Genomic DNA, 27,662 nt, shown 5'->3' with positions numbered 1-27,662 from the left:
TTTCTCTCCTTCCTGCTCTTTGTTTCTTGGATTTTCTCTGTATTTCTTTCTTATCATTACTTGTAATATTTAATAAATACCTATACTTTCTGTTCCCCCTGTCCTCTCTCAGTCTTCGTCCTTGCTCACCTCTCTGCAGTCTTCCTCTGAGGTGCCCAGTGCTGCAGAGCTAGTTAGCGCCATAGAGAAACTGGTTAAAACCAAGATGGTGAGTGTGTATGTTAGTTAGGTCTAACAGATGCTCTTCTTTGTTCATTTTAAAATGACTTGTGACGTACACATAGTGAAAGCACGCGATGTGCCGACCACTCCAGCGTGTCTGCTGTCTAATGAAACTAATACACTCTGTTACCAAAAGTATGAACTTGAATGACATCCATTGGGTTTAATATGATGACTGCTCACCCTGCTGGGGTGTTATGTGACTCCTGTTAGAAAACTATACTGTTGGCGTCTCTGATGGCAAGACTGAGTCGGTGGCCAACCTCCAGCCCTCAGCTCGCTCTGGGAACACTCTGAGAAAGTGGTTTCCACAAGGTTTAGCGGTGTGTATGAAAATGTCTTGGTATGCTGTTCTCCTGGCGACCGCCAAACCCAGACTTGTCTATGGATTGGTAGACGGACAGGTGTGATTAGTCATGCCAAAGAACACGTCTCCACCGCTCTAGAGTCCAGTCGTGGCCTGCTTTACACCATTGCATCTGATGCTTTGCATTGCACTGGGTCATGTAGGGCTTGGATGCTCTGCCATGAAAACCCAATCCATGAAGCTCTATATCAGGGGTCCCCAATCCCAGTCCACGAGGGCCGGTGTCCCTGCAGGTTTTAGATGTGTCCTTGATCCAACACAGCTGATTTTAAATGGATAAATTACCTTCTCAACATGTCTTGAAGTTCTCCAGAGGCCTGGTAATGACCTAATCATGTGATTCAGGTGTGTTGACCCAGGGTGAGATCTAAAACCTGCAGGACACCGGCCCTCGCGGACTGGGATTGGGGACCCCTGCTCTATATGCTCTGGTCTTGAGCTTATCTGAAGTTCACATGACGTTTGGAGGTCTGTAATGCTTGACCACTGCTGCTGTGCACAATTTGCTGAGCTCCTGAGAGCGACCCATTCCTGTTGGCAGAGGCAGTCTGGACGCCCAAGTGTTTGTTTTCCTACACCTGTGGCCGCACCACAGACTGGAACACCTGAGTTCAGTGATTTGGATGGCTGAGGGAATACTTTTGGCAACATTAGCTGTGGAGCACTTTGTAGTCTGTTAACCAAGTGATGGTAAAAATTCATGTGTAATGTAATCTTCCATACAATGTTTATTCTCAGCTGCTTTCATTTGTGATAAATGGAGTCTGTCCACAGTCTGGCAGCGTGCTCATGTGGACCTGGTACTACAATGGAAACATGTGGACTTGTCTTTGTCATAGACTGTATGTAAAAGGTTGACATCACAAGTGAAGCAAGTAAAAAGGCCTTTAAAGCTGCCTTATTTCTACAATAGAATAGAACAGAATAGAATAGCCCTCTATTGTCATTGTACATGTACAAGGAAATTGTGGGTGCTCCACACTAACTGTGCACAAATAAAATATAAATAGTAAGACGACAAATATGAGAAACAGGAGGAATAGATCGAAAACGAGAGAGTGGCACAGAGTAGAGAACATAGCAGTGTGAGACTCCTGGGACAGGCTGGCTTAAGCTTTAATGATGTTCCTTCTTGGTCACATCTTTCTTCAATAACAGATTTTAATCTTGGGAAACTTCCTGGTTAAATAATAAAATAATAAAAGTGAAGTCTTTCAGATTCAGCAGTCATGAAACACAAAATAAATTGTGAAAAAAATTGAACATATCTTGAAAGGAATAGTCGTCTGGACCCCAGCATGTGTCTCTGTTTGAATGTTTCACTACTGCATGTATGAGATGATTGTATGTGACAGACTTGCAGAGACATTTACAGCTAAAATATGACTACTTACATGAAGACCATCCAACCCGCAGTCTTTCAGTTACCCATGTGTAGTTGCACATGTATAACATATCTAGGACATGTGTTTGGACACTACTTCGGTTTAATTTTGGAGTGTTTTGTCTAAAATGTTACCAGGACATAATGGAATGCTTTGATGTGGGCACATTTGTTCAAAGTCTGCTGGGCTGATTACTCTCTGCTCTGCTATCATCTAATAGACACGATTTGCAATTAAGCAAAGCAGACGTGTCAGTTTGCTGCTGCAGTGTTCAGCAGCTGTTAGTGTGGATGTTTGAAGCTCCTGCTGCCCTCTGCTGTCATCACACATGGTTGTGTGGTTTGGTTACATATTCAACATCCGAGTATGCTCAATGTGACTGATATTGATAGAAATCGGTGAGACATAATCACCTGAACTCTGATCCTCTCATGTCTGCAGAGTCTAGAACCAGGGGTGTACCCGGGGTTTACCCCTCTCTGTCCGCCTGAACAAACCACTCCTGTTCAGCCACGCAACCCCGAACAGGAGCAGAGAGCAAAAGCTATGAGAGGACGGATGTAAGTACTGCATCTCTTTCTTCTACTTTAGAAAATTTAGAAAATGGAGTGTAGCCTTAGTTCAACAAAAGCACAGCCACAGATCAGCTGATGTCGGTACTGCTTGATGCATATGCACAAGCCACCTCCACCATAGCACTTCATGTTCCACCTGACCTAATCACTGTGCAACATGTTCTCACTCCCAAAGGGTAACACTTTACGCTAGGTGACAAATCATGGGTATATTATGCTTCCGGCCACCCAACATGTCTCTACATTACGAGATCGGAAAAATGAGGACACATGAGAACCGTTTGGAATTAAGCTACACATGTACGTTTATTTTGCTTATATCGCTTTGGAAAACACTGCCTAACGCCATTAAAGTGCTGGTTAAGGTTAGGGATCGGGTTAGGGTTAGGGCTGGAATACACGGCTGGAACATCTATTAACATGGGACCGTCATTCTACTGGATTTCATCCACAACCCGGTGCGTAGCATAGGAACGCGAGAACGTGACAAATCGTCGGTATATTACGCCTCAGGAATGAGAACGGTCTGCACTGTGATATCGGTTGTCATCACTACCAGCTCTTTTCTGCGTTGACTCCAGCTGCAGAGAACTGAGTAGATCACAGTGTCCACGTAACCCTAAGGAGTGAAATGGAGGCAGATGTTGCAAGAAATAACAATGTTTACAGTGTGAAGCGTTCACTAAAGCGTTAGTCCTCGTCGCCACTTTAACAGCAGTTGGTATCTTGTGGCAGCAGGAACAGGAGCTCTGTGTTAACTTACCTGATTTTGTTTTTTAACACAGGTTTGTTCTGAACGAGCTGATTCAGACAGAGAAGGACTATGTCAAAGACCTGGGCATCGTGGTGGAGGTGAGTGCTTCTGCAGAATAATTCATTCTGACAAAAAACACAAGGAACAAAGAACATCAGGAAATGTACATTTGGGTTCAAAAGTTGGTCAACACTTTGACTGCAGGGGTTCATGAAGAGGATGGAGGAGAAGGGCATCCCAGAGGACATGAAAGGAAAAGACAAAATCGTGTTTGGGAACATCCACCAGATTTATGACTGGCACAGAGAGTAAGTCGAGTGTCGGCACCTAAAGGTTGGAAATGATGGACTGAAGCACGGGGCGAGGGGATAGTAACAATCTGTATCTGTCAGTTTCTTTGTAGGAGAACTGGAGAAATGCCTGGATGACCATGAACACCTCCCTGAGCTCTTCATTAAACATGTTAGATAAACACTGTGTCATGATTGTGTAACTTACACTAGAGTACATTTGTAATCTCTACTCTCTGAGTGATTTGCTCTCTAATCAAAGCTCCTTTGTCTGTTACAGGAGAGAAGGCTCCACATGTATGTTGTTTATTGTCAGAATAAGCCCAAGTCAGAGTTCATCGTGGCAGAATACGACACGTATTTCGATGTAGGTGAAGCTTTGATTCTCTTCATCATTAGCAGAAGGTGTGCAGTGTGATCTAAGCTGCAATCTTCTTTTACATTCAGCCTCGATATGAAATACAGTCAATCCTTAATTATCTGGACTGATACTGTCTTTATGTGGTGTTATTGGGAGTATTTGTTATTTGAAAAAAGTGTGAAGTGGACAAAAGGACACACAGTTCTGTTATTTCTCTTCCAGGGAATCCAACAAGATATCCAGTCCAGGTTGTCTATCAGTGACTTCCTCATCAAACCAATCCAGAGAATCACCAAATACCAGCTTTTACTGAAGGTGACAGACACACACAGTCTCTCCTTATCACAAAAGAAATGGTCAAAGAGCATAACCGTGCTCCAAACATTATAAACAGGCCTGTAGTGTCACTGTAACTCTAACCTGACTTACTGTCCTTTTCATTATCGTTTACATTTCTGCATGTTGAAGCTTCAGCATTTCTTTGGCCAAGAGGAACCGTTTTTACAGTTTTTATAGTTTTTACTGTTTTTACTGTTTTTAGATGAAAGTGTTGATGGTAGCAAGCTTGATTAGACTAGTTAAAGTTGGGCTTCTCTTCTTCCTCAGGATTTCCTGAAGTACAGCTCAAAGGCAGGAATGGACTGTGAACAAATTGAGGTAAAAATGTAAAATGCTTTTCAATCTAGCATGTTTGTGCCGACACATCCTCCTAAAATGAAAAAGTATCTAAATATTTCTGTCCATGACTTTTGCAGAAAGCAGTAGATTTGATGTCTCAGGTCCCGAAACTGTGTAATGACATGATGAATTTGGGTCGGCTGCAGGGATTTGAGGTAAGTTTTGTGGGTCTTCACAGTGACATATACCACACACACTATGACATGTGTGGTGTGCTGTAATAGCCTAAGAGAATAATGTTTTTATCAACCTGGTTTCTCTGCAGGGGAAACTGACCAGTCAGGGCAAACTGCTGCAGCAGGAAACCTTTTTTGTAACGGTGCAAGACGCCGGCGTCCTGTCCCGCTCGAAGGAACGACGAGTCTTCTTGTTCGAGCAAATCGTGATCTTCAGTGAGCTGCTGAGAAAAGGCTCATCCACACCTGGCTACCAGTTCAAAAAGAGCATCAAGGTATACAAAAAGTGGGTTACAGGTCTGTGATCAGTGAACTGGTCCAGCTTAAACTTATGAAGATCACAAAAGCTCACAGATGTCCTGACTTCAGTCTTTGAAACCAGGTTTTCATCCACATTTGATCATGTTGGACAAAATAATTGGAGAGCACAGAGCAGCGTGTGCGTAGACGGTTGCAAAATTTACCAGAAAAGGCTGCAATAAGGCTGTGCCCATGTTTGTGTGCATGGGGGTTAGGGTTAGCCACAAAGACAGCAGACTGTGTGTATATGAGCATGTCAGACTGAAAAATTAGAATATACTTGTGAAATTAATTGTGGAAAAAAATGCAAAGCAGACATACATAGACCGAGCTCCTCAAGCAGGACACCGAGGTGTTCCCAAGTCAATGACCTGCATGGAACCACGCCCTCCTACAGGCTCCTGCAGGAGAGGACCTGGTGGTTTGTGGGATGGTGTTGGTCTAATACTATAAACTATCTTATCTCCCCGCAGGTATCCTACTTGGGTCTGGAGGACAGTGTGGATAATGATCCCTGTAAGTTTGTGTTGCTGAGTCGCGGATCATCGGAGCGTTTCACCCTGCAGGCAGCCAATGTTGACATTAAGCAGGTCTGGGTCCAACACATTCAGGAACTACTGGACGCTCAAAGCAACTTCCTGTCTGGTGAGAAAACACTGAGGATCTTTGTGCTCAGCAGAATATGACTTTGTTTTCACTCCAGCTTGATGTTTCTGAAAGCACATTAGAGGTTTGGTCCTCCATAGTTTTGTTATTTTCTCCTAAATTTTAGGGATGCTATTTTATATTTTAAAGCTAGCGTGCTTTTTAATAAAACGATTGTATTTTACAAAACTGGCACATAAACGAGAAGACGGTTGTTTTTTGGCTGTGATGTCTTAAAGTAGTTTAGGTGGAAACATGACAAAGGCTAATGTCTGTTGTGACTTTCTTAAGCTCGTTCCCAGAAGGTAGGGAGCCCAGTTATAACAAAAATAAAGACCCCCATGTTTTCTTCTATAACAAAATGTCCTAAAATATGTCCACTGCTGTACTTAAATGAGGGCCCTAAAGTGCTTTTTCTGTCTGTAGCTCTGCAGTCACCCATCGTCTACCACAATCAGCAGAGTGGAGGAGGCAACAGCTCATCGCTGACCAGAAACCGCTCGTCCTCAGGGAATCAAACTACCACGTCCTCTCACAGCCGACCCTCGTCAGTGGTCGGGCTCTGCAATACGGAGAAGGGGAAGAGCCAAGTCAAAGTCTCCACCTCTAATGGAGGTTCATCGTGTTTTGACTCCATGGTGAGTATGTGCAGGTTATATGATTATCAGCTTACCTTTATTTTTATTTTTTTACTTTTTAATTTGAGGATTTTCTGTTTTATTTTTTGTTATTTGAATTTAGAATTTTGTGTTTGTTCCTTTTTGCCTCATCTAAGCACAGCCTGCAGACTGCACCAGGCACTCGCTAAACTGGGGCACTAAACAGACTTTTGTAAGTCGAAATGTAGGCTACTGCAGGTGTAGCAGCAGTTCAGTTTGTGTGTATGTCGGTCCTTGTCCATGTATGATTTGTTCTAATAGCCCAGTTTTCATCCATACGTCCTGGTTCCTCCATACCTGACCCAGACCTTGTTAAACCAGTACAAGCTGGTATGGCTTTGGTTAAGAAGGCTGGCCTGTGTGGTCTGATCCAACTGACTGTTGTTTAGAAAAGTTCCTGTTGGTTCTGACTGAATAAACAGTGCACTGCAGTTTATTGCATACAGGGCTCCATAGCTCCACCATGTCCACCATGATAGGGGCAACAATGGGCACGTGAGCATCAGCACATCAGAGTCTGATGAATCACGTTTTCATTGACACCACATCAATGTCCAGGTGCATCACTGACCTAGGGGACACTTGGCACTGTGGGAGGAAGGCAAGCCGAGACTGTGTTGCTTTGGGCAAAACCTTGGCTACGTATCACCTACCTAAGTATTGTTGCAGATCATGTTTAGCAGCAACAGGTGGTCATAACGTGATGCCTGCTCAGTGTAGCAGTCAAGCAGTCTCTGCAAACAGCTGATCTTTGCTGTCTAATATACCGTCGGGTGTGCCAAAGATGCTCGATCCAGCCACAAATGAAGCACCTTAGTTTGGGCTCGAAACCAAGTATAACTCCAACTAAACTGCTTTTGTTCATTTTTCTTCTCGTTGTTTTGACTCTGCTCCCATCCCCAGCTCCTGACTCCTCATCTCCTCGTCACAGTATTGGATCAGTTATGCCTCTTTGTTAATTATTATTATTATTGTTCGTAATAATAATAATTGTAATAAAGACATAATGAGTTTATCGGGACAATTGAGAACGGCACCAAATTCCAAACCTGTGTGATGTCTGAGCGTGTGCTGCTAATTAAAGTAATGAAACTTGTGTTCACTGCTGTTCTCCCTCCACTCCTGCTCCTCAGCCCTGAACTCCCTCTGCTCCTCCTCAGGTTGAGACCAGCTGTATCACAGCATTTCTGTTATCCAGCCCACATAGACGCTCCCTAATCTCATCCTCAATTGTCCACATTGTGTCTCCTCCATCCTGCTCCTCTTTTTCTTCTGCCTTTCCTTTCCCTTGTCCTGTCGGCCATTCTTTCCTTCCCTCCTGTCTGCAGGACAATAACGACATCACTTCCACCATGCTGGTCACTCAGGACTACTCAGCGCTCAAGGAGAATGAGATCTGTGTCAGTCAAGGAGAGACCGTTCAGATCATGGCCACCAATCAGCAGAACATGTACCTCGTTTACCGGCCAGCCAACAGCCAGTCGCCTGCCGCGGAGGGCTGGGTGCCAGGACACGTCTTAGGCCCGCTCACAAAGCCCATTAAAGACTCTTCTTCTACTTGCTCCTTCTCAGCAGCAGTAACAGATGCCAACAACATCAAGTAAGTCCCCCACCCACCCCGCACATCTTTCCCTGCAGACTGAAGCACTTCTGGTTGGGCTTGAAACCAAGTATTCGGATTGAATGAGAGGACTAAGCTGACAAAGGTCTCTCTAAATGTTTTTGTTCTTTATTTTGACTCCGTTTCCTTCACCAGGTTCTAACTCCTCAACTGTCTGCATCCTTTGTTTAAAAAACAAACACACAAAAAAATGTTGGACTTTGTTTTTTCTTGTTTTGAAGGTACAGAGTTGTTCTCTAACTGTCCATCAAGCTGCTGCAATGACTTTTATTTCTTGAGCCGGTCACTTATCGGCTCTGTGGCAATGACGTTTAAACAAAAAAAGCAAAATAAAAAAAGGTTTTGAGGCTTGAAACCAACAAAAAAAAAAAAAAAAACAGCTGAAAACTTCAAGGAGATTCCCACAGAAATAGACAGGATAGAAAAAACTTGTACCTTGTTGCTAACTGGAAACCAGAAACTGAAAAGTACTCATGTGGAGCTAAAACCAACTTTTTACTTCAGTTCCTAACACTCAGCATTTTCTTCTGTTTTTGTACTTTATTTTTATTTTTCCTGCTTTCTGTAAAAAAAAAAAAAAGCAAACAAACAAAAAAAACACCTCACCTGGGTCATTAAGGTGGACTCAGTCCTGTTCTCCACACAGATGTTTGTTCATTCCTCTTATTGTTGTTGCTCTGTCTGCCCTACTAATAATTATTTTATTCCACGGACAAAGTTGTATTTAATTCTTTTTTGTGTTGACTTTATGTTGGCAGTTCACTGTACAGAGTAAAAAACATTGACTGAGGCTCTAGAACATTCCTGTTGTTTTGTTTTGTTTTGTTTTGTTTTGTTTGTTTTGTTTTTTTTAACTAAAAAAAAACCTTTTGCACTATTTATGACAAGAAAAATATGAATGAAGTCAGGCTGTGCAATATGTTTGGTGGCAAGGTCAGCATTGTACTCTGGGTAGTCTATTAATAATACTGATTTTAAATTTGTTAAATAAACCTTTTGGACTTGAGCACGAGTTAACAAAGCGGTGTCAAGGTGAAGATGTTTTATTTGACATTTGGCTGATGATGGGTGACGGTTTGTAGTAGTTTTTAATATTTGTAAATAAACCACAACAGCAAATGTGAACCCGAGTGTCTGCCTGCATGTGTGTTGCACTGGTATACCGTTTTAGAAGTAAAGCTCTTATAAAATGACCCAAATATCATCATAGAGACATGTTTTTGTAACAAAAATAAATGTAAAGGTAAAAAAAGCTTTTTAAAAAAGACCAAAACTATCAACAGATATCAGCAGAACGTGAAGAAGTAACGACTATGGTCTCATATCCACACCTGAAGTTGAAATACACACATAGAAATACAAATACTATACTACTGTACAGAATACCACTTTGAGTCCAACTTGAGGAGTATCAGCATTATTTAGGTTGGTGTACAGGAGAGAAAGAAGTACACGGACACAGAAATATCAGACTAGTTAAAAGTTGTCATCCAAGCAGACTTTGAATGTGCTGATTCTACCTCTGCTTATTGGGAAGTTTATAGATGAAAGACTTCTGTTAAGGTTTTAATGCCAAAAACCAAAATCCCCACAGCCACACTGTAGATTTAGGTTTATAAATCATTTACTGCATTTTGTTCCTGTTTGGTTAATTTCAGCTTTTTTGTGTATGTTGTTGTTACATTTGATTTATGTTTCATTTCAGTTTTCACTAACCTCACGGTTTGACACTCCACAGAAGTTACAAACTCTAAACTCTGTTTAAGTGGTTTAAACTTGAATAAATGTAGCAGCATTTGGTAACTGAACAAACTGTAAAGCCTTTAAAATCTTCTCAAAGAGTAACTGTGGTTTATTCCGAGCTGCTTTTTCTTCTTGATGTGTTTTTAGGAGTTGAGCTAACTTTGCACTCTCTGCCTCACCTGTGTGTTTGGGGCTTTAAAAAACCACAAAGTGTAAACACAAGCTGCAGCTTGTGGTTTGGTTTTTTGGTTTGTTTGTTTTTAAAGACCTTGAGGATTCCCATTAAGAGAACTCATGACCCGTAGAGCCACATTAATGGGTAATACGACAGCCTGGAATAAATCAAAATAACTAACAGAAGGTTAGAGCTGAACAAAAGAGATTTATGTAACTTTCATTTGTAAGCTGCATCGCATTGACATGGACGGGAGGTCCTACCAATTATAACTATGTATTTAAAGTTTGCAGGAACTATAAAAGATTGAATTTAACAAATTAAAAACGTATGTGTACAAGAATTAGTGCAATGCAGTCCAGCTGTGTCAATAAAGTCAGAACTCTCTTGTCTGTCATCTGCTCTACTGCTAATGTCACTGTCTTCATGAACCAGAAGAGTCTGGCTGCAGATTCAGGGACTGGTCCTGTCTGGATTTTCTCAGACTCGAGCCTTTGTGGTGTACAGCCATTCTTTCTGTTGAAAAGTGTTTTTTGTTTGTTTTTGTTATTGCAGTAGCCTACATTGTGTTGTTTATAGAGAATGTGTTTTTGCTTTGATTAGTTGGAGGCTAACATCCAGAAGAGCAGTTTTGGGATGCTTCAGGTATTTCCTAAAAGATTTCCAACTGTATGTAAACATCTTTCAGTCTTACAATAACTCTCATAAACTGAAAACAACAAGTCCAAGATGACAAACGTTCAAACCTCAATAGATAATTTATCGATACGATTGTGGTCGTGTCTGTATCTATTCACCATATGAACCACTACGTCATGTCATAAGCTGTCACCATAACAACCTGACAGGTACGTTGCTGCTGCAGCCAGACTCAACTGGACACCTCTGAGCTTCACTTTGATTGGCTGGTTGATGTTTGTTGTTCCCGTACTGTACAGGAAGTCTCTGTCGTGGAACACACTGCGTGCCAGGAAGCGCGCTGAAGACAAGGATGCCTTCTCAGTAGGGGTCAAAGGTCAGGAGAATGGCCTTCTGCGTAAGCCCAAAGAAATCACTCCTCCTACCCCGTTCGCCTCGTCCGACCCTGTGGTGAAAGGCAAAGTGAGTAAAGCAGGCCGACGGTGCGCACTGGTGATATTATGTGTGTGCCAAAACACCTCACCTCCGCCGCCCCACTCGGTTTATGTTCTTTGTCCTAACCTCAGTTTGTGTGCGTGTGTGCAGAAACCTGTAGACACACACAGGTGGTAGATTTGTCTCAGTGGGACTCCAGGAGTGGTTCTCAACCTGCATGACGCATGAATTCAGACTGATCGGTTTTATTCCTCGGGATCACGTCTGTCCTGCGGGACCACGACTTCAGATTTCTCTATTAAAAACACTTTACTGGCTGCAGCTGATGCAGTTAAAGAGTAGCACAATTACTGCCATCCACAAAATCTCAAGCTTTGCGTTGTGGGAGAGACGGACTGGGATATTTTGTGGAATCTTTGGAAAAAATGATTGACTCATAATTCAGTCAAAAGACCTGGAGTGACATACCGTTAAAGATTTTCTTGGAGTGGCAACTGAATATGCAGGAAGCCAAACATATATCATATCACAGGTAACTGTCAGTCATTTGCAGTATTATAGAGTTATATAGAGCTTTATCATATTCTGCTCTGCACATTAGCATGTTCATTTATGCTATGTTACCCAATATTAGCTTTTAAAAGTTGCTTTCATTCAAGGTTGTTTTTTTTTTTTTCCAAATTTTGTATTAACTGTTGAGGAATGGCAGCAGGTTTTATACATAGTCATCCATTCAGAGGCTCAAATCTCACTGGTTAGTTTGAACTGCCAGCAGTTTCATGGCCTGTTGAGGCCTGCAGCCTCTTTATTTTGTAACAAATGAAACTTGAGCTTTTCACTTTATTTTTAAATGTAAGAGAGGAAGTTATCATTAGGCTGACAAACTCGCCATTTTAAATATAATATAGACATAATATAAAGTATTCAGAATGAGCTCAAACATGTGCAGCAGTAATGTTACTCTGTTAAACACTGATGTGTTGTAAGGTGTTTGTTTCCTAAAGCAATGGTTTGAAAAATACCTCCCCTACTTTTTTCAGCTAATAATAAATATTTTTCTGGTAATATACTTATTTCTTTAACAATAAAAGTAATGATATTTCACAAATCTTCAGCCAGGAAGGAGTGCAGAAAGGTAAGACTGTCCGTGTAGAGTACAGATCCAATTTATCTTAAATTGCTAACAAGCGGTGGACACAATCTTTGCTTGTGTGTGTATGGTAGATGGGGGGGGGTCGTTTCCATCTGCACTCCACTGCCCAGAGCAGTGTTTCCACCTCCATACTTGACCGTGGGGATGTTGTTATTTGGTTCATATTAAGGATTTCTCTTCACTGAAACAAAACTGGTTGAGTTGATGCCAAATTTGATTCCGTTGCGGTTTTATTGACCACGGCACTTTCTCCAAACCTTCTCTGGATCATTTAATTGTTCGCTGCCAAACTTAAGACTGCCTTCTTGAGCAGGGGAAACTTGCGGGATTTGCAAAGAGTCGTGTGTCATGATTGCTGGTTCAGGTCTACAATATTGCCCATTGTGATGGATTGGATGGAATGGAGGTCTGTGGACACGTGCTTGATACACAAACCAAACTGAGATCAGGAGTATCTGATTGATTGATTGATTGATGTATTGATTGAAGGGGAGCCAGAATTCTGAGTTGTAGGGGATCAAATACTTATTTCACTCAGTTACAGATCAATTTATAACTTTTATGTGTTGTTTCTGGAATTTTGGTTGATATTCTTTCTCTCTCCATTAAAATGAAACTACCATTTAAATAAGAAACCATTCATTTCTTTGGGAGCAAACTTACAAAGAAATTCAGCATCATTATTTTCCCCACTGTAATATCTGCTTAGACCCTGTTGAAGTCAGTTGGCTAAATCCAAAAAGAGCAGTCAATTTTAGCTGGTCAAAGCCTTTATACAAAATATACTTGTGCTCACATTAGAAATTAGTCTGACTTATTTGTTTTCTGCACATGCAACCACTACAGCTGCTCTTACAGTCTCTCATGCCTATAGAGGCGCCAGAGCGTCAGGTTTACTCGTAAAGTCAATGGAAAGAGCGATATACACTATTGCTGCCAGCGGTATTTACTCATTTGCGTCCAAATGCATGAATTTCAGGTGTTCCAATCACTGCCATGGCTACAGGACTCATAAAAAAACCACCTAGGTTTTGTGTTGCACTTTGTGCATAAGAATGGTCTGCTCTTGGAAAATCTGAACTCTGTAAATTTCAGCGACAACCAATCAGTGAGGCTGGTGACGTGGCTCACCTGGCACTGACATGAAATGTCCCGCTCTTTTACTGATGTACAAATACTCCCACAAGTCACTGTTTGAGGACATCTGTGGAGAATTGAGAAGAGCCTCAGGGACACAAGTAATAAGGGAAGAGGACAGATGGAGAAGAGGAGTGGGTCCCACAGCAGGATCAGTGGATGAGATGGAAGTTCTTAGTGTGTCAAGGTCAACCATCTCACCCAGGGAAGATGAGGCAATATGGTGCACTGAGAACTTCCCCGAAGCTTATCACATCCTCTGAGAGGCAGCAGGTGTCAGTCAGAAGGACAAAGTTTACAGGAATGTAGGCATGAATTTATGCGTGTTGTCATAGTGTTTAGTAATAAAACAGTATACAGTGGTCCCGCTGTTCACCCGGTTACCACTGTTTTTGTTATGATGTGCTTTGCAATCATTGCATTGGCAGCCTGATTGAAAATCTCCTCCGTGTCAGGCAAAACTTACACATGTGGTTTTGACCATCACGTCCAATAGAATACACAGCAAAAAACACTCAAACTATGACCCTCATTCGGAATTGCACCTGCAATGACCTTTAAAAGGCCAAGTCGGTTACGCGCAGACGAGAAAAGCACAGCAGCATAAAACTTCCAACCAGATAATGTTTTTCATTTTAAATATGAAATTTTGACGCTGCGATGGATTTTTTCTTGGACACACTGAAGGCAGAGAGATCCAAAATCAAACAGGAACTGCACTAATTATCGTAGTTCGTGAGCATCTCAAGAGTCTCTATGCATTCATGAAATGTTTCTACTATAAAATACTCCACAGTCACTGTTTGGACAAAGTGGAACAATTGAGAATGACACAAGTTGGTGGGCAATGTAAAATCCCACAGCAGGGTCAGCTTTACAATGCCATTATTCATTCACTCTCACATTCACACACTGGTGGGGCAAGCTACGGTTGTAGCCACAGCTGCCCTGGGGCAGGCTGACAGAGGCGAGGCTGCCATATCGCACCATCGGCCCCTCTGGCCATCACCAGTAGGCGGTAGGGTAAAATGTCTTGCCCAAGGACACAACGACCAGGACAGAAAGGCCGGGGATCGAACGGCGACCTTCTGGTTACAGGTGCGCTTCCCAACCCCCTGAGCCACGGTCGCCTACTACAATTCTTATGTTATTCATTTGGAAACTTAATTTTAACCATCTATTTTTATTATTTCTGGTTTTAGCACAATTGGATATGTTATGTGACACTTTATATGTTGCATTTAATGCTGCTCATTCATTTTAAAAAGCTGATCTCTGGTAGTATCAATCAGTGAACAGCTGCAGTTGATCTTGCTGGCAGTGATGTAGGCTGTGGCTGGATATAGATTTCAGCTGTGATTCAGTGTGTGGTGCTGTGAATACTGTATGTCTTAGCAAGACTGTTGGAAGATGCAGTGATTTTATTAAAGAATTTTTATTAACACAGTATAATCAAAACAGAGCTGCTGCATGTACATGTATTACAACCATTCAACTTATGCTGCAGCCATAAAAATATCAGCACAGCCACAATCTTGAGTCACCATCAGTCACAGGCTGCAGTCATAATCACAGATGCAATCTCTTTTTGAGAGATTTAACATATCAGATATACATTATCTTTTTGCATATATGTCTAGCGTTATAATAAGCTTATGAAGACAGATACTCTAAGATCCATCCATCGATCTTCTTCCGCTTATCCGAGGCTGGGTCGCGGAGGCAGCAGCCTAAGCAGAGAAGCCCAGACCTCCCTCTCCCTAGCTGCCTCCTCTAGCTTGTGTTCCCAGGCCAGCTGAGAGAGATAATGTCTACAGCATGTCCTAGGACTGCCATGGGGCCTTCTCCTGGTGGGACATGCCCAGAACACCTCACCCAGGAGCCGTCCTTGTCAGATGCCCAAACCACCTCAACTGGCTCCTTTGGATGGGGAGGAGCAGTGGCTCTACTCTGAGCCCCTACCGGATGGCCGAATTCCTCACCCTTATCAGTAAGGGAGAGGCCATCCACCCTTCGGAGGAAGCTCATTTCCGCTGCTTTTCTCCGCGATCTCATTCTTTCGGTCACTACCCACAGCTCGTGACCATAGGTGAGGGTAGGATAGGTACCGGTAGATCGACCAGTAATAGAATAGAATAGAATTCAACTTTATTGTCATTGCACATGTCACAGGTACAGGGCAACGAAATGCAGTTTGCATCCATCCAGAAGTGCTTTAGCCGTGATATAGATATATTACAATATATATTAGCAATAATATAGATATGTAAGTATATTACAGAAATGGGTCTATTATGGTATGTTATAATGTACACGGTATGAAGTATGTTATGAATATTCTATAACTATAAGTATGTACAGGCTGTAGTGAGTACAAGCTATGTACAGGCTATGAACAGGATATAAATATGAAAAACTATACAGAAATATGAGATATACAGTTATACAGAAATGTGAACAATGCAAGTTATAAACAGTTGTAGGATTAAAAATTATTGTATGTACAGAATGATTATTTACACAGAACTATACAGTAGTGCAGTTAAGATAAGTGAGATATGTGGATAATTTCTACAGAGGCTATATAAAGTGCTAGTGGTTGTGAGTGGTGGTTCAGTCCATGTTATTATTGTGTGTTTGAGGGTACAGTTGTCCATTGTGTGTGTGTGTAGGTGGTTGTGGGTGTGTGTATGTTCAGTCCATGAGTTTAACGTGGGTCAGATGTCAGGAGGCAGAGTTCAGGAGTCTGACAGCTGTGGGAAAGAAGCTGTTCCGGTACCTGGTGGTCTTAGTCCGGAGGCTCCTGTAGCGCCTCCCAGAGGGCAGGAGGGTGAAGAGTCCATGTGATGGGTGACTGGGGTCTTTGATGAGTGCTTCACTTTTACACTCAGCTCTCTCCTCACCCCGACGGACCGCTACAGTGTCCGCATCACTGCAGCCGCTCCACCAATCACCAGCCTGTTGATCTCCCACTCCCTTCTCCCATCACTTGTGAACGAGCCCCCAAGATACTTAAACTCCTCCACCTCGGGCAGGAGCTCGTCCCTGACCCAGAATCTGCACTCCACCGTTTTCCGACTGAGGACCATGGCCTCAGACTTGGACGTGCTGATTCTCATTCCACATTCACACTCGGCTGTGAACCATTTGAGTGCGAGTTGGAGGCCATCACCCGATGAAGCCAACAAAACCACATCATCTGCGAAAATCAGACATGAGATTCTGAGACCACCCAAATGAAAGCCTTCCGCCACTTGGCTACACCAAGAGATTCTGTCCATAAAAATTACGAGCAGAATCTGTGACAAAGGGCAGAGTCCATCACCCACTGGAAACAAGTCCGACTTGTTGCCGGCTATGCGAACCAAGCTCTTGCAACAATGTTGTTTAAGGATCAAATGGCCTGTAGCAATGGGCCAGGTACCCCATACTCCCGAAGCACCTTCCATAGCACACTCTGAGGGACGCGGTCGAATGCTTTCTCCAAGTCCACAAAGCACATGTAGACTGGTTGGGCAAACTCCCATGCACCGTCAAATATCATTGAGTGGGTAAAGAGCTGGTCCAGTGTTCCACGACCAGGACGAAAACCACATTGTTCCTCCTGCATCCGAGGTTTGACTAATGGATGAACTTTCTTTTCCAGAACCCTGTCATAGACTTTCCTAGGGAGGCTGTGGAGTGTGATCCTCCTATAGTTGAAACACAACCTTCTTAAAAATGGAAACCACCGCCCCGGTCTGCAAATCCAGAGGTACCACCCCTGATCTCCACACAACATTGTAGAGGATTGTCAACCAAGACAGCCCTACAACATCCAGAGCCTTCAGGGATTCAGGGCGAACCTCATCCACCCCAGGGGCTCTGCCACCAAGGAGTTGTTTAACTGCCTCAGTGACCTCACCTGTGGAGAAAGACCCCCTTGTCCCCAAACTCTGCTTCCTCCACGAAAGACATGCCAGTGGGATAAAGGAGATCCTCGAAGTATTCCTTCCACCGCCCAACAATGTTCTTAGTTGAAGTCAGCAGCGCTCCACCTGCACTATACACAGTGCAGGTAGAGTACCGCTTTCACTCCTGAGTCACCTGGCGGTTTGCCAGAACCTCTTTGAGGCAGTCCGAAAGTCTTTTTCCATGGCATCTGCCAACTCCTCCCACACCCAAATTTTTGGTTCAGCCACTGCCCAAGCCATGTTCCGCTTTGCCTGTTGGTACCTATCAGCTGCCTCCGAAGTCCCACAGGCTAACCAAGCCCGATAGGACGTCCTAGTACCATATGTACTTATAGACACCCTTAAGTTCAAACATGGTGTTCATTATTGACAAACAACAACAAAACGCTGCTCGGGTTCAGATTCGGGAGGCCATTCCTCCCAATCATGCCCCTCCAGCTCTCACTGTTGTTCCCCACATGAACATTGTTGTACTACTGGGAGACTTCAAAGTCCACAGGTGGAGCACCCTTAAGTACCCTGCCCAGGGACTCCAAGAAGGCTGGGTGCTCTGAACCGTCATTCAGCGCATAAGCACAGACGACAGTCAGGACCCGTTCTCCAACCCAAAGGTGCAGGGAACAAACCCTCTCGTCCACCGAGAGAAACCCCATAGTACAGGCAGCACGCCGAGGGGATACTAGGATACTCACCCAAACCCACCGTCTCTCACCAAGGGCAACTCCAGAATGAGACAGAGTCCAGCCCTTCTCCAGGAGACTAGTTCCAAAGCCCAAGCCGTGCATTGAGGTGAGCCTGACTATACCTAGCCAGTACTGCTCAACCTTACACACTAACTCAGGTTCCTTCCCCACCAGTGACATTCTCCTAATTGCTAGTCTTGGGAGCCAGGGATTGGTCCGCCAGGGCCTTCACTCATTGAACTGATCCTCCTGTGGGTGGTGGGGCTACAGGAGGATGGGCCCATGTCCCTTTCAGGCTGTGGCCGGCCGGGCCCCATGTACTAATGCATGACCCAGGACCAATTTGCCATTGGAGACACTACTAGGAGACAAAAGCCTCCCGACAGCATAGCCTCTATAATTCCTGGGACACACACACCCCTCCACCATGATAAGGTAGCGAATCATTCTAAGAGTCATACTGCATTCCCAAACCAAAGATTTTGGCTTATCACAGGTTTAACAGTTTGAACATTTTCTGGTGATAAAGTCAGATTTACAATCTTAAAAGACTGATTAGTAGCCTAAAAACTTCTAATTATCACTTAATCGAAAGACAAATGGTGGCAGTTTTACAGTGTGTCAGAAAAATCCAAAAAGACTCTCAGGTGAGTATGATCTGAAATGTCCACTGTAGCCACTGTTTTGCTCTCATTTTTTCTCATATTCTCAGAATCCTTACTTTGTCTTCTTTCATCTCTTCTTATCTTTGACATCATTTTTTCTGCTTTGGTTCTGCTCAACTTTGTCTGCATCTGTCCCCTCTTGTACTCTTTCCTCCTGTCATTCCTGTTTTCCTTTTTGTACGTTTCACCTTTTTTATGTCTCATCTCAATTCTGTTAGCTTTGACTTTTGCTTTGACTTTTATATGCCTCCATCCTCCTTTTATTCTTTTTCCTTATTTCATTCTCCACCAGGAGGTCCAAACTTCAGATGATTCAGATTGTGGTGATGACATTGACCCAAAGACGGGCATGGAGGTACCAGCTGTTCATTTTCTTTCTGACTCAGTGTTGAATACTTTTCTATTGAATTATTATATTGGCATTAGACAAACTCTGTGTTGGAGACAAATTTGAGAGAATATAAGAAGTTTAAAATCTGGAACTATTATGTATAAATTCGTTTTATATAATACTGCTTCATATATGCTGAAAACTAATACACATCTAATTATTTTCCAGCTTCTGAACCCAAACTTCATCCAGGAAGGTGAGACAGTTAATGCAAATTAGATTTATTTATTCATTGAATAAGTTGTGTGACAAAGCCGAGAGGCTTCCAAATGCTTTTCACTACCACGGGAATACAAGAAGCCCCAACTCCTATGTTAGTCAGAAACAGCAGCAAACCTGGTAATAAATGATATGCTAGAATCAGCCTGATTATTCTGATCTGAATCAAGTGATTTGGCAAAACTGGTTACTGTTTATGCTAATGCAGTATAACAGCAATGCAGCAATTTCTTCTGAATACATGAGAGAGGTTTGAACTGTTCCCCAAAACTACAGAACTGAGCTGAGAATGCTTGAGGTCACACATGCCTTCACTCAGAAACAACAACCTGATAAACTATGAACATTTTAACTTGAAGAGCTGAGGGGGACGTGGCTTGTGATTCGTTTTCTGTGTGCAGTGGCTCCAGAGTTCTTGGTCCCACTGTCAGATGTGGTATGTGCATTCGGAGAGACCGTAGTCCTCTGCTGTAAAGTCTCGGGACGGCCTAAACCTTCAGTCACTCTGAAGGGCCCCGACCAGAATCCAGTGACCAACAACAGCCGCTTCACCATAGACATCAGGTAACAATGAGACCATGAGAAACACCAGATGTGTCCATGAAGGCTATCCAGAGTACCATTTCAATACTGGATTCAAATTCTTGTTTTTATTCACCTGCTTCTCCTTCAGTGTTTTGACTTTTATACATACAGTTGTGTAAAAGTGTTTACCTTCTTCCTGATTTTCTACTTCTTGTATGTTAGTCACACTTATGTGTTTCCGATCATCAACCAGATTTAAATATCAGACAAAAATCACACAAGTAAACACAAAATGCAGTTTCTAAATGAAGGTGTTTATTAAGGGGAAAAAAACCTAAACCCTCATGGCCACGTGTGGAAAAACATAATAACTGGTTGGTCCACCCTAAGCAGCAACAACTGCAATCAATCGAACATTTGGCAGTGAGTTTTTGGCATCTTTGTAGAATTATTGTAATTGAGCCACACAGGAGGAGCCTCATGCCACAGCTCCTCAGTCAGATTCAGATCAGGACTTTCAGATCAGGTCACTCCAAAGTCTTCATTTTGTTTTTCTTAAGCCATTCAGAGGTGGACTTGCTGATGTGTTGGATCATTGTCCTGGTGCAGAACCCAAGGGCACTTCACCTAGAGGTCAGAAACAGGTGGCCAGATGTTCTCCTTCAGACAGCAGAAGTCATGGTTCCATTTTTCAATAGCAGGTCCTGAGGCAGCAAAACAACCACAGACAATTACACTACTGCTACCACGGTTTACTGATGTTCCTTTTCTGAAATGCTGTGTTACTTTTACGTCAGACGTGATAGGACGCCAATTACTTTTTCACACAGGAAATCAGGAAGGGGCCAAACACGTTTTCACACTACTATAAATAGTACCCTGTATAAGTGTAGACTTTTGATCTTTCCTCCCCTCTCCATACTCCCACGCACTATGCTCTGCAGGGATACAGGTGACATCTTGTTGAAAGTCTGTAACCTGATGCCTCAGGATACAGGAATCTACACCTGTGTTGCTGTTAACGACCACGGCACTGCATCCTCCTCTGCCTCCATTAAAGTCCAAGGTGTCGCACTTTTATTAACACTGTGGACCATTTGAGATGGTTATTATTGATTTGGGGTTGATTATTTTTGTCTTGGCTTGCAGGTATCCCAGCAGCCCCAGTGAGACCTGTGGCTCAGGAGGCCAGCAGCACAGCGGTGATGATCCACTGGCTGCCCCCGGCTTCGTCTGCCCACTGTACTGTCAGCAGCTATACTGTGGAGTACAGACAGGAAGGTCTGTGTATTGGCCACTGGAATTGTTCTTTACTGATGTTCAAACAGACTGACCTTTCCTCCTCTTTCATTCACAGACTCGTTCCTGTGGCAGCAGGTGGCCAGCAGCAGGGAGGAATGTGTGCAGATCGACTCTCTGATCCCCGGAGGTCACTATCAGTTCAGAGTTCGGGCCTCCAACCGCTGGGGTGTCGGCCCACCATCTGAGCCCTCAAATATGGTCACACTAGCCAGCAGCAGTAAGTCACATGTGCTCTTAACAAAGAAAAGTAAATGCATGAGGATGCATTCAAGGATACCAAAAGGTTATAAACAGTTTACAAATCTCAAAGATCTGAAATTGAATTTGCCATCAGCTGGTGAGGGTATGACACACTCCACCCCTGTAAATATATCACTTGGCAGTAGAGAGGAGTAGCTGGTTTCTTAAATGAAGAAGGTGGTTTGCTGGAGAATGGGCGGGCAGGTGAGCTTCAGGCAAGTCCTGATTCCACAGACTCATAAAACCTGAGTGCTGATCTGGCTGTGGGTGTTTTCAGTCCAGAAAGGGAAGTAGGTGAGCCTTTCAGGCACTGCAGGTAGGTAACTGGAGAACAGGCAAGGCACGCTGAAGCTTATCAAACAAAGTCCGCCAATTTACCACCATGGTGGAAAATAACTGCTACAGCTTGTCCTTAAATACACAGCATGGATGAGGCAATGAGTTGCTGGTGCAAGAGAGACAGGGCACCTCTGCCCATGGGCATAAACACCGGCAGATTTAGGCGAACCACCTCTCCACCTAAGAGTAAAGAAAGAGAAAATGAAAACGATTTCTCCACTAATGCTGACATGTTCAGGGGGAATTATCTTGCTTATGTATTTGTTCTTTGTCTGTCCAGACTCTGGCTGTGATGGGACGGGCATTCATTGGAAGGAAAACTTTGACTCAGCCTTTACTGAGATCTGTGAGATTGGAAGGTAAAACACTATTTCAGTCACACATAATGTCCTTATCAAGCCAAACCAGCCTCTGTGTTTAATGCAGTCTCACTTGCTTTGACCAGGGGACGGTTCTCAGTGGTACGGAAGTGTGTCAACAGGTCCACTAAGAAAGAGGTACTTGTTCCTTTTGTTTAACTTCTTAAAAAATTAAACTTCATATTTTATCAGCTGACGTACTGTGAGATGCAGACACATTCAAAATGTAACCTGCTTTTAATGATTGTATAGATAAACCTGATAATCTGTCTGATGTGTTTTCACAAACATGCATTTTATTATCTGGCTATAAGTCCTTGTAATCAACTCTGCACCACCTGGATGAAAAATCCACAATATATCATCATGCAGAGTGGTTTTGTCTCAAAACTTTAACTCTAGCCAGGGTGGCTGCAGCTCAGGAGGTAGAGCAGCTCATCAACTAATCAGAATTCTGCGTGCTTGCGTGTTGTGCAAGATACTGAAGTTGGATGGAACTATTCAAATAGATAGAATGCACCTCGGCATAGGAAAAACTATATTGCACATTTAAGTGTTATGCCTTTGTTTTCCACTAGGTTGCAGTGAAGTTTGTGAGTAAGAAGATGCAGAAGAAGGAGCAAGTGGCTCATGAGGCAGACATTCTGCAATATGTACAGAATCACCAGCTGGTGTCACTGTTGGACACGTACGAGTCTCCCTCCTGTCTGATGCTCATCCTGGAGCTGTAAGTCCGAGTGTCTGGCTACTGCAAGGTTATTTAATCGTAGTGAGTGTTTTCGCTTGTTTTTCAGCAGCTTTTGGAGAGAGTGCCCACTTGGTTTGGTATGAACCAAACTAGATGGCTGTTACTTTTTAATAGTTTCCATATCAACTTTGCTCTCTTTGAATGTTTTCCTAATGTTTACACTTTGTCAAGCCTTCAGCACAACCAGGACAAGCAAAGCAAAACAGCTGTTCCATAATGTGAACATGTGACATCACTTATTCACAATGAATGAGTTACAAAGCCTGAAATGCATATTTACAGATGTGTGTAATAGCGGGTCTACTGAGCAAGTAATTCAACCCCAAAGCGCAGAAATCGAAACTTGTTTGTGTTTCCATGTTAGCCTGGAGGATGGCCGCTTGCTTGATTATCTGGTTGCCCATGATGAGCTGATGGAGGAGAAGGTGGCCTTCTTCATCAGAGAAACACTGGAGGCCCTGGAGCACCTTCATACCTGTAGAGTGGCACACCTAGACCTGAAGGTGACAGCAGGTTTTTGCCTAACATATGAATAGAAAAATATTGACAATCGTTGTTTGGTCATCTGTGTCTAAGTCATAAATCTGTTTTTGCTGTAGCCCGAGAACATCATGGTCAACCTCCATTCTCCCATGCCGAGTATTAAGTTAATTGATTTTGGTGACGCTGTCCAGTTGTCTGCCCACCGCCGATACGTCCACCTCTTGCTCGGGAATCCAGAGTTTGCTGCACCTGAGCTGATCCGTGGCGCTCCAGTCTCCGTGGCCACAGACATGTGGAGCTTGGGTGTTCTGGCTTATGTCATGCTTAGTGGCGTTTCTCCATTTCTGGACGAGTCACCAGAGGAAACCTGCATCAACATCTGCCGCCTAGATTTCTGCTTCCCAGATGAATACTTCTGCAACGTGAGCCAGGTGGCGAGGGATTTTGTGTCATCATTACTGCAGCAGGATCCCAGGAAGCGGCCGAGTGCTACTTCCTGTCTCCAACATCTGTGGGTGGGTCGTGGAGGTGGGGAGTACTCCAAGACACCACTGGACACGGCACGGTTGGCCACATTTATCGATCGAAGGAGACAACTGCACGACGTTCGGCCCATTATGAACGTCAAAGGGCTGGTGAGCAGTGGTATGGGAAACACACTGTGATGGGATCTGAACTCCCACAGGAACATTTGATTGTCTGTACTGTCTGTCAGTGTGTGCGTGGGACAGATGTTTGGTGCTGAATCCTTCGTGTGGTGCAAAATGGATTCTTCTTGCTACTGCAGGATCACGATCAGTCACCTGTAGACCAAAACCTTAACCCCAGAATATTTATTTATTCTATTAGCTTGTTATTTGTTCATTTACCGGATTTCAGCAATTACACATGAAGCGGGTCAGGTAAACTGCCAAAACACCACAAGAACCCAAAGAAGTCAGCTGGATTAAAGTTGAGCTGGTTGTGTTTACTCCCGTTTACCGTCATGTTAACTAACTGTTGGGCCTCTCGCTGAGCTGAGGACCCGAGCAGTTGATCTCAGGCACTGGGGCAGTACTGTCCTGCAGTCTGTTGCTTAATAGAGGGTCCTGCACAAAGTGCTGTTTGAACTGCAGGTAGTTGGACAGTTGCAGAACAGTGATACACCGTGATGAGCCTGTTTCTAGTATATTTGTAATAATTTCTTTTCAAGGACAGTGTCAGCCCCGTGTCCTAAAAATTACATTTGCATATCGATAAACTTCAACTACAGTTAAATTTTTGAAGGGAAATATATTTTCCCACAGTTTACTCGAATATGCTGGTATTCAAAATATCTTCTTCCTCTTCTCCAGTTTCTCTTCGTTACTTTTCTTTCTCCTGTTTTTACTCCTTTCAGGCGACAGATTACATATCTACAGAGGTGGGAAATAACAAATACTCTGTTACAGTACTTAAGTAGGATTTTCAGGTATCTGCATTTACTCCCTGCAATTTCATAAAAGGCTCATTACTTTAGGTTTGACACATTTAAGGGGTAATATTATTATCATTTCACATCACTGCAGGCCTTCTGGAACAGATTTGAACCTAAATGGTGGGGACAGTAACATCGAAGACAATCCTATTACGACAAGAGGCAAAAACATGTCAGTTATACATCACACATACATTAATAGCTCTACTCGGGGGTTAAAGTGGACTGCAACGATCTAGAAAACCATTTTTGGTGTAGATACCATAAGCTGTGATCACTGTACTGCAGCATGTAGCTAGCACTACAGAAGAGGAGCAAGCATCAAGGAAGTAACAATGTTTTAACTGGCAGATCATTTTAAATGTACCTTTCAAACAACTCAGCAAATATAAACACACACAGCAAACTGTTTGTGGACAGCAAGTACAGCTGCTTTATTTCCCAGGGAGAGAAATGAATGAGTTCGCTGAGAGATGAGAAATGTAAAAACTAGACTGGAAATTACAGTTAAATGTAGTTTTGAGTTTTTTAAACAGATGTTGGATCCATCCGTTCTGTTTGTTTGTTTTCTCACACTGTCATATATCTGCATGTAAATCAAAGTATTCTGACTTTGTGTTAATAAAAGCATGAAAATACTGAGCAGTTTAGTGCTAAGTTGGTTAATCTAAATGCATAAATACAACTTTTATTTGTCACATACACAGTACAACATATAGTGAACATGTAGTGAAATGCTTGTGTCCTACAGCACTGTGCTTAAGTTATAAGCAGTGCACTATGTTTTGCCTGCTGCAGAGAACCTGTTGTGTTCATGCTCAGTGTTACATCAGCTGATGCTGATTGGATTCCCTCCCTGTCGTCCATCTTTGTGCTACAGGGGGAGTGTAAAGCAGCCTTGTTAGTCTGTGTAATATCTGCTTAGATCTCATTGAATTCAGTTGGTTAAATTCACAAAGAGCGGTAAATTTAGAGCAGCAGCAACACAAGTCAGTTGATCACAGCCTGTAGACAAAATGTACACAATCAAAATGAATGGAGCCTGTTTCGGTTTTCCCCGCTCTCCAGCTGTACAACTGATCTGAGAGTTTTACACCTGCCAAATCCCACTTTAATCCCTGACTGTTCTTTTACTATTTAGGTGTTTAAGCAGTCACCCACATTTTTCATCCCCTTTGTACATGAGGCTCAGTTTACATTTAGAGCCTGTGCATTTTCAGTTTTACTTGAGTTAAGAAGTTTAATCAGCAGTTTTCAACACGAGTGTCCATCGTTCTACTAAAGTGAAGACCGTCTGTGGTTTTGCGACCCCTGCACATTTGATGAACACAGTATTTGTGACTTACTCAAGCTAGAAACTGATGAAAGTTTGAAGTGTTACCGAAGCGTCTGTAAGGATCTAAAACTTTAAGTATGGATCATCTGTTAGTTTTGTTGTTTGTTTGTTTTTCTACTGTTAACATGACTTTATCACACATGCATCAATATGTTGTGTGATGCTGTTAGTTAAATGGAAAAGCCTCTCCGCAAAGAAAAATGATGCGTAGAATTATAATTTATGGATAACTGTTACCTGTAGCTGTCATCTAGGCCACATGAATAAGGACTGCACTTTTCTACGATCTACCTTTAATTTATTAAATGTTTATTTATTTCAGGACTGAACTAAGGGTGGTGTAATATTTGCTCTGGAGACCTAGAGCAGTCCATTTACTCGACACATGGAGTTCACAGAGGATGACTAAACCTACTGAACTAAACAAGTGTAACTGTACAGCTGTGTAGCAGCACAGTGGAGACTGTTGTAGTGAGCTGTTGGACTTTGCATTCAGTTGAATCACTAACTGAACTGTAGTGAATGTGCTGGACTGTCCTGAACTACAATAAACTGAGTTAAAATGCAAACATGTTGGCATCGCTTGACATTACTTCAAGGAAGATCAAACAGCCTCTGGATATCCTTCTTCTGTGGTATATATGGACCACTGCTGGACGTTAGCAGGATGCACCATGGACATTGGTATCGTTCAAACGGACTCACAGTTTGCATCAGTGTTTACAGATTCTTTGTCCAAAAAGTAGGTAGTTTACAGACTAGTAAGTAAAAATCAGGAAAGACCTGCATGTAAATCACCAGTAATGGTTTAGAAATCAGGTTACAAATCTGTCTGTTTCTATAAGTAAAGCCTGTGACATTTGGTGTGAAGGTGGGGAAACTCCACCCTGAAATCTGTTTTGTTGTATGTTTGTTTACCAGTCACTGTGGTGAATAACTGTAGTGGTTGGATCTCATTCATTCAGCTTGTAAATGTGCTCGTGTGGCTGCAGACCCGTTGGATGAAGTGGCCGCGGTTCCTGGGAGGCAGACGTTTACTGATGAATGTACTTTCTTGTGGAATGTGCTCTGTCGTCTGCATTCACCCACTCACCACACTCTCTCCTGACCATTTTTCATCCTCACCCTTCCTCTAGGCATTTAGTGTCAAACAACAGCAAAGCTCATTTTCATGCTTGGATACTAAATGGTCCAAAGGAAGGAAACTCGTCTTTAGAAGCAACTTTCATATCGGACATCTGGTAAAATATTACCAAGTGTCTGTCACTGCAGCTGCAATTGATTCAGGTGTGTCCGAGTGCTGTTTTTCTTTTTTTACCACTCTCTCTTTCTAGTAGAGATTCTTGCTGTCTTATTGTGGACTTGTTGGTCTTGTTCATTATTTGAACTAAAAATAGCTGACGATGAACAGAGGAAAACTGTAGACTTCCCCAGTTTTATTGACCTCTCCTGCAAAATAAATCAATCAATAAATAAAACTGTTTCAAGCTGTGTCTTTAGGAAAGGTACTCGATGAAGGCCCCGGTCACACAGACCGACTGGTCACTAGGGAAAATGAGTATTCGCCGACAGATTGGGAGCGGTTGTTAGAGATGGTTGGCAGTCGTTAAAGTTAGTCGCCAGCAGATTGCCGCCGTCACCAATAGTT

The 27,662-nt window shown here is 42.9% G+C and overlaps 1 protein-coding gene across 3 annotated transcripts in view; it reads left to right on the top strand.

Annotated features, from left to right (window-relative positions):
* The window catches only part of kalrna (kalirin RhoGEF kinase a), a 156,895-nt gene extending 130,019 nt beyond the window's left edge, over positions 1 to 26,876 (top strand). Inside the window, exons 44-69 of one of the 3 annotated variants that reach the window (XM_039599861.1) lie at positions 113 to 208; positions 2,416 to 2,534; positions 3,335 to 3,401; positions 3,508 to 3,611; positions 3,696 to 3,765; positions 3,874 to 3,960; positions 4,177 to 4,269; positions 4,561 to 4,611; positions 4,710 to 4,787; positions 4,898 to 5,083; positions 5,582 to 5,753; positions 6,180 to 6,391; positions 7,741 to 8,012; positions 10,890 to 11,052; positions 18,909 to 18,971; positions 19,176 to 19,203; positions 19,628 to 19,790; positions 20,696 to 20,817; positions 20,901 to 21,032; positions 21,109 to 21,270; positions 21,913 to 21,991; positions 22,078 to 22,129; positions 22,570 to 22,718; positions 23,104 to 23,242; positions 23,339 to 23,857; positions 26,337 to 26,876. In XM_039599861.1, coding sequence (XP_039455795.1) covers positions 113 to 208; positions 2,416 to 2,534; positions 3,335 to 3,401; positions 3,508 to 3,611; positions 3,696 to 3,765; positions 3,874 to 3,960; positions 4,177 to 4,269; positions 4,561 to 4,611; positions 4,710 to 4,787; positions 4,898 to 5,083; positions 5,582 to 5,753; positions 6,180 to 6,391; positions 7,741 to 8,012; positions 10,890 to 11,052; positions 18,909 to 18,971; positions 19,176 to 19,203; positions 19,628 to 19,790; positions 20,696 to 20,817; positions 20,901 to 21,032; positions 21,109 to 21,270; positions 21,913 to 21,991; positions 22,078 to 22,129; positions 22,570 to 22,718; positions 23,104 to 23,242; positions 23,339 to 23,857; positions 26,337 to 26,342 — 3,384 coding nt within the window. In that variant the 3' untranslated portion in view covers positions 26,343 to 26,876. Of the gene's footprint in view, positions 1 to 112; positions 209 to 2,415; positions 2,535 to 3,334; positions 3,402 to 3,507; positions 3,612 to 3,695; positions 3,766 to 3,873; positions 3,961 to 4,176; positions 4,270 to 4,560; positions 4,612 to 4,709; positions 4,788 to 4,897; positions 5,084 to 5,581; positions 5,754 to 6,179; positions 6,392 to 7,740; positions 8,013 to 10,889; positions 11,053 to 18,908; positions 18,972 to 19,175; positions 19,204 to 19,627; positions 19,791 to 20,695; positions 20,818 to 20,900; positions 21,033 to 21,108; positions 21,271 to 21,912; positions 21,992 to 22,077; positions 22,130 to 22,569; positions 22,719 to 23,103; positions 23,243 to 23,338 lie in introns of all 3 variants that reach the window. The other 2 variants (XM_039599860.1, XM_039599862.1) reach the window with 2 other exon arrangements.
* Positions 26,877 to 27,662: the final 786 nt, after the last annotated feature.

Source organism: Oreochromis aureus, linkage group 16 (assembly GCF_013358895.1).
Source record: "Oreochromis aureus strain Israel breed Guangdong linkage group 16, ZZ_aureus, whole genome shotgun sequence".
Classification (NCBI taxonomy): domain Eukaryota; kingdom Metazoa; phylum Chordata; class Actinopteri; order Cichliformes; family Cichlidae; genus Oreochromis; species Oreochromis aureus.
This window is presented reverse-complemented; position numbering and strand designations above follow the sequence as displayed.